The 12243-nt window shown below is 43.3% G+C and overlaps 1 protein-coding gene across 2 annotated transcripts in view; it reads left to right on the top strand.

The window, feature by feature from the left end:
* The first annotated feature begins 8496 nt into the window (after positions 1 to 8496).
* Positions 8497 to 12243, top strand: part of BET1 (Bet1 golgi vesicular membrane trafficking protein) — a 38937-nt gene continuing 35190 nt past the window's right edge. The window contains exons 1-2 of one of the 2 annotated variants that reach the window (XM_058678235.1): positions 8497 to 8930; positions 11717 to 11832. In XM_058678235.1, coding sequence (XP_058534218.1) covers positions 8912 to 8930; positions 11717 to 11832 — 135 coding nt within the window. In that variant the 5' untranslated portion in view covers positions 8497 to 8911. The remainder of the gene's footprint in view (positions 8931 to 11716; positions 11833 to 12243) is intronic. The other variant, XM_012926145.2, reaches the window with a different exon arrangement.

Genomic DNA, 12243 nt, shown 5'->3' with positions numbered 1-12243 from the left:
TTCTGGGTCTCCCACGCGGGTGCAGGGTCCCAAAGCATTGGGCCGTCTTCACCTGCTTTTCCAGGCCACAAGCAGGGAGCTGGATGGGAAGTGGAGCTGCCGGGATTAGAACTGGCGCCCATATGGGATCCCGGGGCGTTCAAGGCGAGGACTTTAGCCGCTAGGCCACGCCACCGGGCCCACCAGTTGTCTTTTGAAGGGAACAATTCTTAATGTCCACAGTTGAGGGAGCCAGTACTTGAAGTGTCAAGGATCTGGGACAGGGCCTATTGCTTCTGTCCTCTGATCACAGATTTTATTTCCAGAGGATGGAACTGAGTGTTGAAGGAACGCACCTCCAAGGATGCCGAAGACAGCAAAAGCAGAGCCAGGCACGAGCATTCTGGGCAATGGCAGGATTTAGTGGACAAACGTGGCAAGCTCTGAGAATACTGGTTTTGGCCTTATGATGCCTGTTATGAAGTACTGGGAAGCAACTGAAAAGGAGAATGGTGATTAGGAAGTAATCTCCAGAATGAGTAAATTTGCAGAGAAAATAACTAAGAGAATAGTTTTAGCAGAAAATATGAAAATATGCTAAGCTCACACTAAGGCAAATATGCCCCCAAAATTTCATGCAGGTTACCGGGAGATGTATCAGACCCTCAAAATATTTTGCTTTGTAATGTTCCAATGTTTGGAAATGCTTAAAGTAATATTCAGATTTCCTAAGTTTCTGCCAGAAACATCAACTGAAAGTGGGTCACTGTTTTTGAAAGCCACGAAATAGATGGACCCGTAACTTCAGCAGCTTTGCAACGTCTCCAGCATTTTCTCCCATGTACAAGTTAGCCCTGACCCGGTGGTGCTATTATAGCCCATGGAGACACACTTGAGGACCACACTATTCAACTCCTTCAGTTGAGCTAAGGAAACAACCTCACCATCTGGTGTGGGAGAGCAGCCTCTTTGTAACTCTTTTTATCCCACTCTTATCTAGCACAGAAATCAGGCATTGGATAAATATTCATGGCCCCGTGTGATGGTTGTCATTGGTCACCATTCCTTTTTAGTGGATGGATGGCACCTGGATCCAAAAAAAGAGAAAAAGGGAAGGATGAAAGAACAAGAAAAAATGTCATTCTCAAATGAAATAAAGCTGGAAGTGACCCAAATTCCAGAGTATATAGTCATGAATATCTATTTAACACATTGTTATTTAAAACGCATTTCTTCTCTTGGTAAAGTTTCTAGTCAAGCTATAAAAATGAGTGCTAGCTGAAAAGGAAGCATCCAATCAAATGCCCAGAAATGCCATGTGCATACTTTACTGCAGTCTGGGGAGGCTAAGACAGAGGTGCCCAATTCCCTCTCCTCCCTTCAAATTCTGTCAGTGTTTGTCTTCACAGAGTGACCCATTAACAGAGATTTTTTTTAGTGGGCTGGGGTGGGGTAAGTGATCTCACAGGAGGAAAACTCAAACTCATAGTGTCTCCTACTTGAAATAAATAGCTTTTCTAGGCGAATAGCAATGAAACAAAGATGGTACTTGTTTTACAACAGGAAAGTTGATACATTGCCTCCTTTTTTTTTTTTTAATCAGAAAATGTCTTCCTATAGAAAAGGAAGAAAGCAACTTTACAAGAGAAAAATTTACTGCTAAAATGTTCTAGTTCACTTAAGTATGGAAATCATATTTTATGCCAGAATCCCTGTCTCTAGTGAATGGGCTGCTGTTGAGACACAAGCAAACGTCAGTGTCTGAAGACTGTGGCAGTGGTGAGCTGAGACCCGCCTCCACTCCTGGGGTCAGAGAGCTCCCTGAGCTTTTAAACATGCCAGATGTGGACCCACGCCTCCAGAGAGAAGAAGAAATTCTAACTCCAAGAAAGAAAACTCAGTAAAACAAAAATACATGGCCTGATTCACCAGGGTTAAAAGTACCAATTATGGCTCTTACACTCGAATCATGACTTTTAGGGTGATGACGATGATAGCGCTCAAGGACAGGACTGAGCACATTGCTCAGTTCCCTTAGCTAAACCGTCCATACAAACTGTGTACCGTTCTGAACGCAGAGCAGGAACTTTTATGCAGATTTTACAAACTTCACACGTGCTTTCATGTCCGACTGGGGACTTTAATTTGTCCTGTTTCCCTACGTCCACTTTGTGAAGAATCTGCTAGAAACCCTACCTACTCCCACCAGCTGGGTTAAGTAAACGCACTAACTGCAGGTGGAAACCTAATCTTCTACATTTGACCCAACATTTTCTCTTTAGGAGATCCGTTTTGGGACACTATATCTGAGAGAAAAAAACTGGATGATCAGGGAGACATGAGAGCAAGAGTTTTCGTTTTATGGCAGATGTGTGCTCCAGTTTTCAAAGAAGTAAACCAGAGAAGAGATGAATTGCTTTAGGGCTTTCCACCAAGACAGCCTCTATTCTATGAAACTGAGTTTCTTGCTGCCTACCCTGAAATCCTAAATCAATCTCTCTCTTTCTCTCTCTCTCTCACTAATGGAAATAAAAAGCAGGAAAAAAGAGCATGGAATCATGTCAACTTCTTTACTCACTGTTGACATTGTTGTTGTTTTTTTTTTAAGACTTATTTTATTTTATTTATTTTTATTGGAAAGTCAGATATACAGAGAGGAGGACAGATAGGAAGATCTTCCGTCCAATGATTCACTCCCCAAGTGACCACAGTGGCCGGTGCTATGCCGATCCGAAGCCAGGATCCAGGAACTTCTTCCAGGTCTCCCTCATGGGTTCAGGGTCCTAAGGCTTTGGGCCGTCCTCGACTGCTTTTCCAGGCCACAAGCAGGGAGCTGAATGGGAAGCGGGGCCACCAGGATTAGAACCGGCGCCCATATGGGATCCCGGCACGTTCAAGGCTAGGACACGCCGCCGGGCCCGGCATTGTTGTTTTATACAAGCAAAAAAAAGCTTAAGGTAGGATGTAGAAGGATGACTTTAATATTTTCAAAGTGTGGGGCCCAGCGCGATAGCATAGTGGTTAAAGTCCTCGCTTTGAACGTGCCGGGATCCCATAGGGGCGCCGGTTCTAATCCTGGTGGCCCCGCTTCCCATTCAGCTCCCCGCTTGTGGCCTGGAAAAGCAGTCGAGGATGGCCCAAAGCCTTAGGACCCTGAACCCGTGTGGGAGACCCAGAAGAGCTTCTGGCTCCTGGGTTCAGATTGGCTCAGCACCAGCCGTTGCAGCTGCTTGAGGAGTGAATTCGGACACAAGATCTTTCTCTCTGTCTCTCCTCCACTCTGTGTATCTGCCTTTCCAATAACAAAAAAATCTTCAAGAAATATTTTCAAAATGTGATGACTTTCAAAAAGAAGTTATGTTAGAGTGTGGGGCAATCTTCAGGCCCCCGCTCTGGAAGTTTCTAGGACAGCTCAGTAGGTGAGGTACCACATGAGAAATACGTGGCCTCGGATGACATTGGGGTTGTAGTGCCCATTTCCATTGCATTTCAACCACAGAACTTAAACTAGTCAATTTCCACTAATTATGGGTTTCCTCATCTTTAATGCCAGAGAGCTGGGTAAACCAACAATGGAAATCTCTCCCAAGTCTGCAAATACTGTATTCTAAATATTTCCAACAGATCTGTCACGTACTTAGGGAACTTTTGCTGATGTTTGAATTGTTGGTCCCTGGATTCCAGTTACAGCCCAAACACTATCTACAGTAGAATCATTTATTCTTCTCAAGGGAAGGAGTTAAGATTTTTAAAATCAGGTCTGCTTAACTGAAAATAGTAAAAAAAAAAAATTAACTTTCACAATTTCAATAGAGTTATAAGCCAAGGATCTCTTTCTACTGTTTCTAACCTGTAAATTATACACATTTCATGTTAAATTTGAAGATATGAGTCTTACTTCCTACCCATTTCCCTGTGTGTGTGTTTCCCCTTGACATCATGCCTTTTATAACGATTTAAAATGCAGTAGGTTCTCCAATGTATCCCAATAACAGAATCCTTGGTCTTCCTTCTTAAGACAAATGATTTATCTGCATTAATGTTGAGAAACGTCTCCCTTCACTTTATTAATTTTGATGTTTTCTTCAGGAATAGTTGCTTCATTGTAGCTCTTCAAGTAGCATTATGGTGTTTGCATATCTGAGTGGCAACTGGCACAAGCGTTTTCATCCTTGGGAACTGGCCCGAGCTGCCCACAGACAGAAGTCTGTGGTCACGCCATGCTGTCTCAGCACCAAAGGACTTCCTGCCAGCTGCCTGCTCATGCCCCCCACTGTCTGCCCACTATAGAAATTGTTATTAGCAGTACAGCATTGCCCAACCCAAGGAACACCAGATGCCTAAGCTCATATCCAGCCTCTAGTTCAAGAGAGGTAGAGAGTTGCCACAGCTAAGAAGAGTCTAAAGGGGTGTCTCAGTTTCGGGGCACCCCCAGTTTGACTACCTCACGGTATGGCTTCTCCTGACTTGCTCCTGTAGTTGATCCTGAGAGGCCTCCCTGTTGCACTTCCTGTAGCCACACTCTCCAGCCCAGTGCTCGCTGCGGCGCACACATACTGCAATCTCCACCCCAAAGTTGGCTTTGCAGGGAGCCTAATACTAGCACCTACACACGGAAACATCATTTGGCATCTCTTGTTGAGCATATTGGGCAAAGCGAAGAAGCAGCATAGTTTATTATGGGAGCAACAATGGGCAGATCACGATCATGGAGTTTACAACATCAGGACAAACACTCATGGGGATTTGTGCATCCTCATTATCCAATGTTTCATCTGCTGAAATCTGATAAAACATCCTCAATAGTACTGTGTTGTATTGGGCCAATTTAATTGGCCTGAGGGTGAGGCCAAATACTTACTAATTTTTCTTTTTTCCTTTTCTTTCCAATTTATGCATTGTTAATTATCTATTCCATAATACCATTAGACAGAGTTTAATTTTGGATTTCATTTTCTGGTCAAAGTTTTTGTTGTTCTATAACATACACACGAAATGTATGGATTTAGGACTTCCCAAAGAGATAATATTCTGTATAACTTATCAAAAACATATACTAAATTGCCAGTGTCCCAGAAATCTTTGCTCCCTCCTAGTCCCTCTAAAAGTAGCTGTTTCCATGTCTCCCACCATAAGGTAGTTTTGTCTGTCTTTGAACTTCATTCTCGATGTTCTTATTTTCATCATGTTTCACTCAATATTATAGTTAGAAATTCATTCGTACTATTAAGTGCTCTGTAGGGGTTTTCACTGCTGAAACTAATGTTTCTGATTTGTAGCTGTAATGAGTAGTAAAATTATAACCAAGTGGTGGTTCACGGCTTATGTGGAAGTGTATTTCAATATCAGTAGGTATGTCAGTTATCCAAGGTGTTTGTTAGTCTAACAATGCTGAGCAGCATTCGAAATGTTGGCCAATGGATTTTCTTTTTTGTGAAGAGATTTGTTCATTTCTTCTATAAACCTGGACATTTCTTCTATTAATTCTTTTTTTGGGAGTTCTTTATATGTTCCATATAAATGCATTGTCAATATATAAATGCATGTATTACAAATATCATATGTCATTGAATTACTTACCTTTTTGCACTTTTAATGATACTGGGTTTTTTTAAGATTTATTCATTTTTATTTCAAAGGCAGATTCACAGAAAGAATAGCAAAAGATATTCCGTCTGCTGGTTCATTCTCCATATGACTGCAATGCTTACAGCTGAGCTGATCCAAAGCCAGTAGCCAAGATATAGGAACCTCCTCTGGGTCTCCCACATGGGTCCAGGGTCCCAAGGATTTGGGCTGTCCTCTACTGCTTTCCCAGGCCATAAGCAGGAGGCTGGATGGGAAGCGGAGTAGCTGGAACACAAATCAGCACCCATAAGGAATGCCTGAACTTGGAGATGAATTAGCTTAATGGTGTTGTCTAATGAGAACAATTATTATAGTTTAAAATTTTAACTAATTATCTGAAAGAAAGAGAGACTGGGTGAGCTTCTTCTATCTACTGATTCATTCTCTCCTAGATCCCTCAACAACTGGTGCTAAGCCAGGCTGAAGCTGCCTGGAAACTCAGTCCAGGTCTTACATCTGAGCAGCATGCCCAATGACTTGCGCCATCCTCTGCTGCTCCCAGGATCCATGCGTTAGCAGCAAGTTAGTATGGAGAGAGGAGCCAGGCATGAACACAGGCAAAACAATATGGAAAGCAGCTGTCCTACGTGACATCACATCCTGCTAGACTAAATCCAGATCCCAGGTGTTCTTATTTTTAATGCAGTGATGCTTATCAAAACTTTCTCTTTTTTATGCTTCAAAGATTTATGGAAAATTAAAGTAAAATGTAAGTTTTACTGTGGAATACAATTTTAAAATTTGTGGATAGTTTTTTTTAGAATACTTGTGTTCTGTGAAATTTTCCAAGACTTGCATGTGAATGTATTTCAATAGTTCTTTTTCACCAAGAAATACATCTTTCTAATGAACTTTTTGTAGCATCCTCATTTACAGCATGAGAGTAGCGCAGTATCTGCTGATATGGATGTACCCTAAAAGCAAACCGAGATGTCAGAACAAATCAGACATACGAAGCACATTGTAAGGGCACAAGTAAGTTTTCTGAGTTTGAGACTTGATTCTCCTATAATACAGATATCAAATAATATTGATTCTTGGGTGATGGTTAAAACATTTACAGCTGTCTGATATTCAACAATTACATTTAGTTTGTATGATTAAAAAGAACCGAGGATTGAACATAAAAATTGGGCCATTTCAGATGGTTGTCACATTGTGATTTAAAACAAACCCTCCAAAAAAGTAACAAAACTGGACCTTTTAGCCTTGGGCTATAGCATAATTCTTAGTAAATACTTGCGATACAGTTTTGGCTCAGTTCACAAAGAGTCATGACTGTTTTGAAAAGCAGAAATAATTAAGGCAATGTCTGTTGCATAAAGACTGACAGCACATTTCAATTTGTGAAGAATTTATTGAAATTTCTTGCCTCACATATGTACATAAATAAATGCACTACTGGGGCAAATATCAAGTCAATGAGTAAAGTAATAAGAATAACATGTCTGACAGAGTGTCAAACAGTGCTATAAGAATAAGATTTAGCTCTATATTTCAGATTTCTGTTTGTAATTTGAATGCTTCAAATGACATAAATCAATGATTCCTGAATAATAAATGACATTAAAATAAAATGACTATCAACTTGACTAATCGATCATGAATGCTAGTTAATTCAGGACCTTTAAAAACACACAACACTGTTATTTTCTAGGAAATGGAAATCAAATCTATCTTATTTAATCTAAACGGATGTTATAGAAATGTCAAAGACGTCTTCAAAACTGGAACATTAAAGCACCCATTTGGAAATAGAACTTTAAATACTCTTCTACTGTATTGCCATATATTCAGAAAAAAATCACAGTTACTGATGAATTGACATTAAGGATGGATTCATTTCCCAAAATGGAGACTTTGTAATGCACTAAAAGTGCTGGAAGAGAGAATTATCTTGGAGTGCAATGCAAGCACAAACCTCACCCCTGTAATACCACCCTGCTGAGTGGGTCTGCTGGGACCACAGTCACCCGGAGGAGCTGTCTGCTGACTGCACATGCTAAGGCAGAAGCATTTCACTCATTTATGGCTCATTAATCACTTGAATCATTTACTTTTGGCAGAAACCAGGTAGGTGGTGAGTTTGGGAGGACTGTGCAACCTGCCCTCCTTCCTTTCCCTGGAACATCTCATGTGTACAGAAACTGCTTTGTTCCTTATGAATTTTGCTGTTCTGTTTAAATATTTCACTTTGCTCAATTTCTCTCTGTGGATGCATATTGCCTCTGTATTCACCCACCCCCTTGCCCTTTCTTTGTCAATTAGGGCCTAGTTTTCTTGAAAAATTTCTTTCTGAAGACCAGACTCATTTCATGGCATGCACAGCAAACTGGCTCAGAAGGTTACCATGCTTAAAATTTGCGTTATGTTCACTGACACAATGTTCTGAATACGTTTACACTTGACATTGTGTTTTGTGAATGGAGTCTAATGGAACATGGTAGCGCACATATGCATTGTCACTGTTCTCTGCCACCCCATCAGTATCTAATTCTTACAATGTCCCATGAACACAGGATTCCTGTGGACCCACAATGCTTGGGAATATATTAAGACTCAGTGTAAGTATGAGGTGAATGTGTTAAGTCCATATCTGAGTGTGGACCTTGGCAGTCCCCAAAGGCCACATTACTTCACAGAAAAAGGAAAACAACTAAGAAATCCTATCATTCTTTGTTCATTATGCCATAAGGGCACCAGTTCGTATCCTGGCTGCTCCACTTCACATCCAGTCCCTGCTTGTGGCCTGCATGTATTTTTTTGTTGGCAAAATGAGAAACTTGAACAAAATTACCTGACTTTCCTGAACTAACTCGGGAGGTAAAGAGTGGGTACTACCATGAAACAAGAAAGGTAAGTCAACCCGAGAAAGCATATCCACGGGGTTAAATTCAGGAAGCAACAGCCAGCCGCACAGTCCTGGGACCTGACAACCTGCCGGACAGAAGCCAAAAAGTTGAGATCCAGTAAGAAGCCGGAAACCAGAGCAGCTGGCAACTTCTTCCGGAAGTCCTGACTATTCCAGGATGCCGGTCCACGTCGCCCTTCCCGCGCCGTTACCCTACGTCTAGGGGAAACTACATTTCCCACAATGCCATTCAGCCCTCTCGCAGAGCGCCCTTGAGCGTCAGGGTGACGCCATCAGCGGGCGCGGTGTTCGGATTCACTGTTGTCGTGGCGCTTGTGTGAAGAAGTTGCTGCTTGGCGGCGGCCCCAGGACGGAAGGCGCGGCCCGGGTGGCCTCTGGCCCTTTCCTAGCCCCTCCACCCCCGCCTGCCTTCTTCCTCCCTCCTCTGGCAGGATGAGGCGTGCAGGCCTGGGTAAGAGGCGGGCTGAGGTGTGCGGAGTCGGGCGCCCTGTCCCCGGCCCCGGGGCGGCCCGCGGTGTGCGCCGGGGATCCATGCTGACGGGGCCGAGTGGAGGCTCGTCACGGGTCCCGATTCGAGAGGTTTCTTAGGTCCGAGTCATCCCCACGTTGGAACAGCGTAGGACGGGGGTGCGCTGTCCACAGGTGCTAATGGCAGTTGTGTGGGGGCTGTGCGATGGTGTTGCCCCTGTGGAGGCGATGGCTGGAATTTCCTCCCCGACTGTCCTTGGGTTTTAGAAGGGAAATGTGAGGAATGGACGTTGCATGCCAAGCACGTTGATAATGGTGAGGTTAGTCTGCTGGCAGCGAGTTTCAGAGGTATAAGTACACGTCATTACTTCACTGGCATTGGGGTGCAAGATGGGGTCAAAGGCAGTTGGCCTGGAACATTTCTTATCTAATCCTGTTCCACTGTTGAGCAGCTGTGGGGACTGCCTGTTCTGCTTCTGAAACTCTTAGGAGATGTTTAAAAACCAAGGGGGGGGGGGGAGAGGGAGAAAAAACCCATCTAAATCAGCACAGTACATTTGAGAATTATGTGGGTACGTGGGAAGAAGACATTGTCTGTCAGTCATTGTTATAATATGGTCAAAAACAGTTTTAGAAAAGTGTCAGAGGTTTAAGGTCAGCAAAAATTATCAATGTGGACTTGAACCTTCATTAATAGGCTGTCTACAAGAAACCGTTTATGACTGCTCATCTCATAGACTGAAGACAAACAAATGAATTTGAGGCAGTTGAGTTGTTTGTCCGCCTCCGAGTTTTTCACTGTCCTCAGTGACAGTAGACATTATACGTCCGAAGGAGCCCTGCGGCGTGCTTGTTGCCTGTTGGCGCTTGCCAAGTGCACAGGTGAGCCACAGCACAGGCTGGCCCTACACATATACAGAATGAGTTGTGCAAACAGTACCTCACATGGCAGAGTGAATGATGCAGGCCAGGTGAGACAGTGGCCAAAGAAGAAAATGCCGTAGCACTAGGACTGTGGATGCCATAGGGAAGCGGTTATGTCTGATTTGATGTGAGCTAGCAAATGTGAGACCAAATTGTGGAGGTGACATGCCAGGCCAAGGAGTTCCCATTTTCATAAATTAACCCTGAAGCCCACTTACCTTTTTGTACTGCAGTGTGCCTGGTTAAGTTGTAGAAAAGGGACTTGAAAAGTGATTTTTCTTAATCCGGATAGCACATTGTTTAGGGAACTGTTGAAATAGATTACAGTGTATCAAGCAACGGCTTTTTTAAAAAATAAGATTTATTTGTTTTTATTTGAAAGGCAGATAAACAGAGAGAAGCAGAGACAGAGAGAAAGATCTTCCATCCAGTGGTTCGCTCCCCAAGTGGCTACAATAGTTGGAGCTGAGTCAGATCCAAAACTAGGAGCCAGGAGCTTCATGCAGGTCTCCTGCATGGGTACAGGGTCCCAAGGCTTTGGACAATCCTTTACTGCTTTTGTAGGCCAGAAGTGGGAGGCTGGATGGGAAGTGGAGCAAGTAGGAAACAAACTGGTACCCGTACGGGATTCTGGACGTTTCAGGAGAAGAATTAGCCAATAGGCAATTGTGATGGGCCTAGAAGTTTATTATCATTTTATTAATGTGTATTGACCTGCAATTTTTGATGTAGAATAATAATGATTTTAATAAATATTTGTGTGCAGAACATTAGGGGTGGGTGATTTTTTTTAATTAAAAGATTTGCTTATTTGAAAGGCTAAACTAATAGAAATGTGCAGTGGCAGATTTCTGTGCAAGAAGCAACAGAATTTCATCTTGAATAAATAGAACAGGGACAGGTGTTTGACTTAGAGGTTAGGCCACTGGTTGAGTCACCGGCATACCGCATTGGAATGCAGTCTCAGGCTCCTGTGAGCTGTGTTTTCCGTGGCCCAAATGCGATAGACTTCAAACTTTAGATCAGTCCAACCAAATGTCCGAGCCTTGGACTGGCTCAGGCCAGTGGACTCCGTAGAAGAGTTGCACACTTGAGGAACAGTTGTCTGCACTTGGAGTGTGTGGAGACCTCCCCTTTACCTGCCGTATTTTTCCCAGGTTGTCGTGCAGTTGGCTGTGGTCCCATTGTCCTGTCCTGCAGCTGTTCCCTTGCTGTTTACTTCTGCCAGCTTTGTGTGACCCTCCAAGTAATGCTGGGTCATTCTGGTCACTTCCATCCTGTTCCCCTTACTGTGTGTCCAGAATGATCACCATTCTTCAACAGACACTGGAATCGTTCTATTGTAAGAGAACTGTGGTGAAAGAACACCGTGAGCAATACTTTTTCCATATGTATCTTCTAACATTCCACCTGTTGTTTAATTCCCTGATGAAAATCACATACCATTTTAGGTACAGTGGTGGAGTCGGTCTTTTGACTGCCGCCATCTATATAAACTCTCTCAGAGCAACCCCAAGTAAGAACTTGTTTTCTTTGTTGGCTAACATTCTCCAGGAGTGATCCATCTCTGCTAGAATTGCACCCCACTCCTTCCCCTGAAGCTCTCTATAAATGTGTGTTGAAATGAATTGAATATTCTCTGAGGGGGGGAGGATAATGGGAACCGTGGTCCTGATCTCTGGTTACTACTTTGAAAAGTTCACCTGGGGCATGCATGCTATGGCATACGGCATACATGGTGGTCTGCAACGCCCTCCAGGGGTCTGTTTGGGTTCTTTCCTAAGTGTTAGCCCTGCCCAAGTGGCTTCCGATTGTGCTAGAGCTGTTCTGTGACTGACGCTGCAGGTGACGGAGTTCCTCCTGGCAACTACGGCTATGCTGGCAGTGGCTACAGCGCCTGTGAGGAGGAGAACGAGAGACTCACTGAAAGTCTGAGGAGCAAAGTCAGTGCTATCAAATCCGTAAGTACGCCCCGGGTGAGGTCTGCACTTCAGCCTTGCTATAGGTGCATTGCATTCATAGAAACTAGGCTTTTATTAGCATTGTACTAAGAAATTCAGTGCCTAAATCCCATAATTCCATGAGGTCAGTGTGCTCTCATGGTTTATATGAAGCTGTGAGGCTGGGGAATATGGCATGTGAAAGTACATGGTACATTTACTGTATATATATTGATAACACTCTAAAAAATGTTATATGCTGTGCACAGTAATGTCTGAAATAGGGTTTTCTGTCTTCCACCTCGTCTAACTCTTCTAGCTGCTGCTTTTCTCCACAAGTACAAATCTTAGGTTTTCTTATTCCCACACCCGTGCCTTATATGAACCGTGCAGGCTTAATGCTTTTCCTGTAATTCCAACACTACATCCCGT

Source organism: Ochotona princeps, chromosome 20 (genome assembly GCF_030435755.1).
Source record: "Ochotona princeps isolate mOchPri1 chromosome 20, mOchPri1.hap1, whole genome shotgun sequence".
In the NCBI taxonomy this organism is placed as follows: domain Eukaryota; kingdom Metazoa; phylum Chordata; class Mammalia; order Lagomorpha; family Ochotonidae; genus Ochotona; species Ochotona princeps.
The sequence above is the reverse complement of the archived record's forward strand: the minus strand, read 5'-3'. Positions and strand labels throughout refer to the sequence as shown.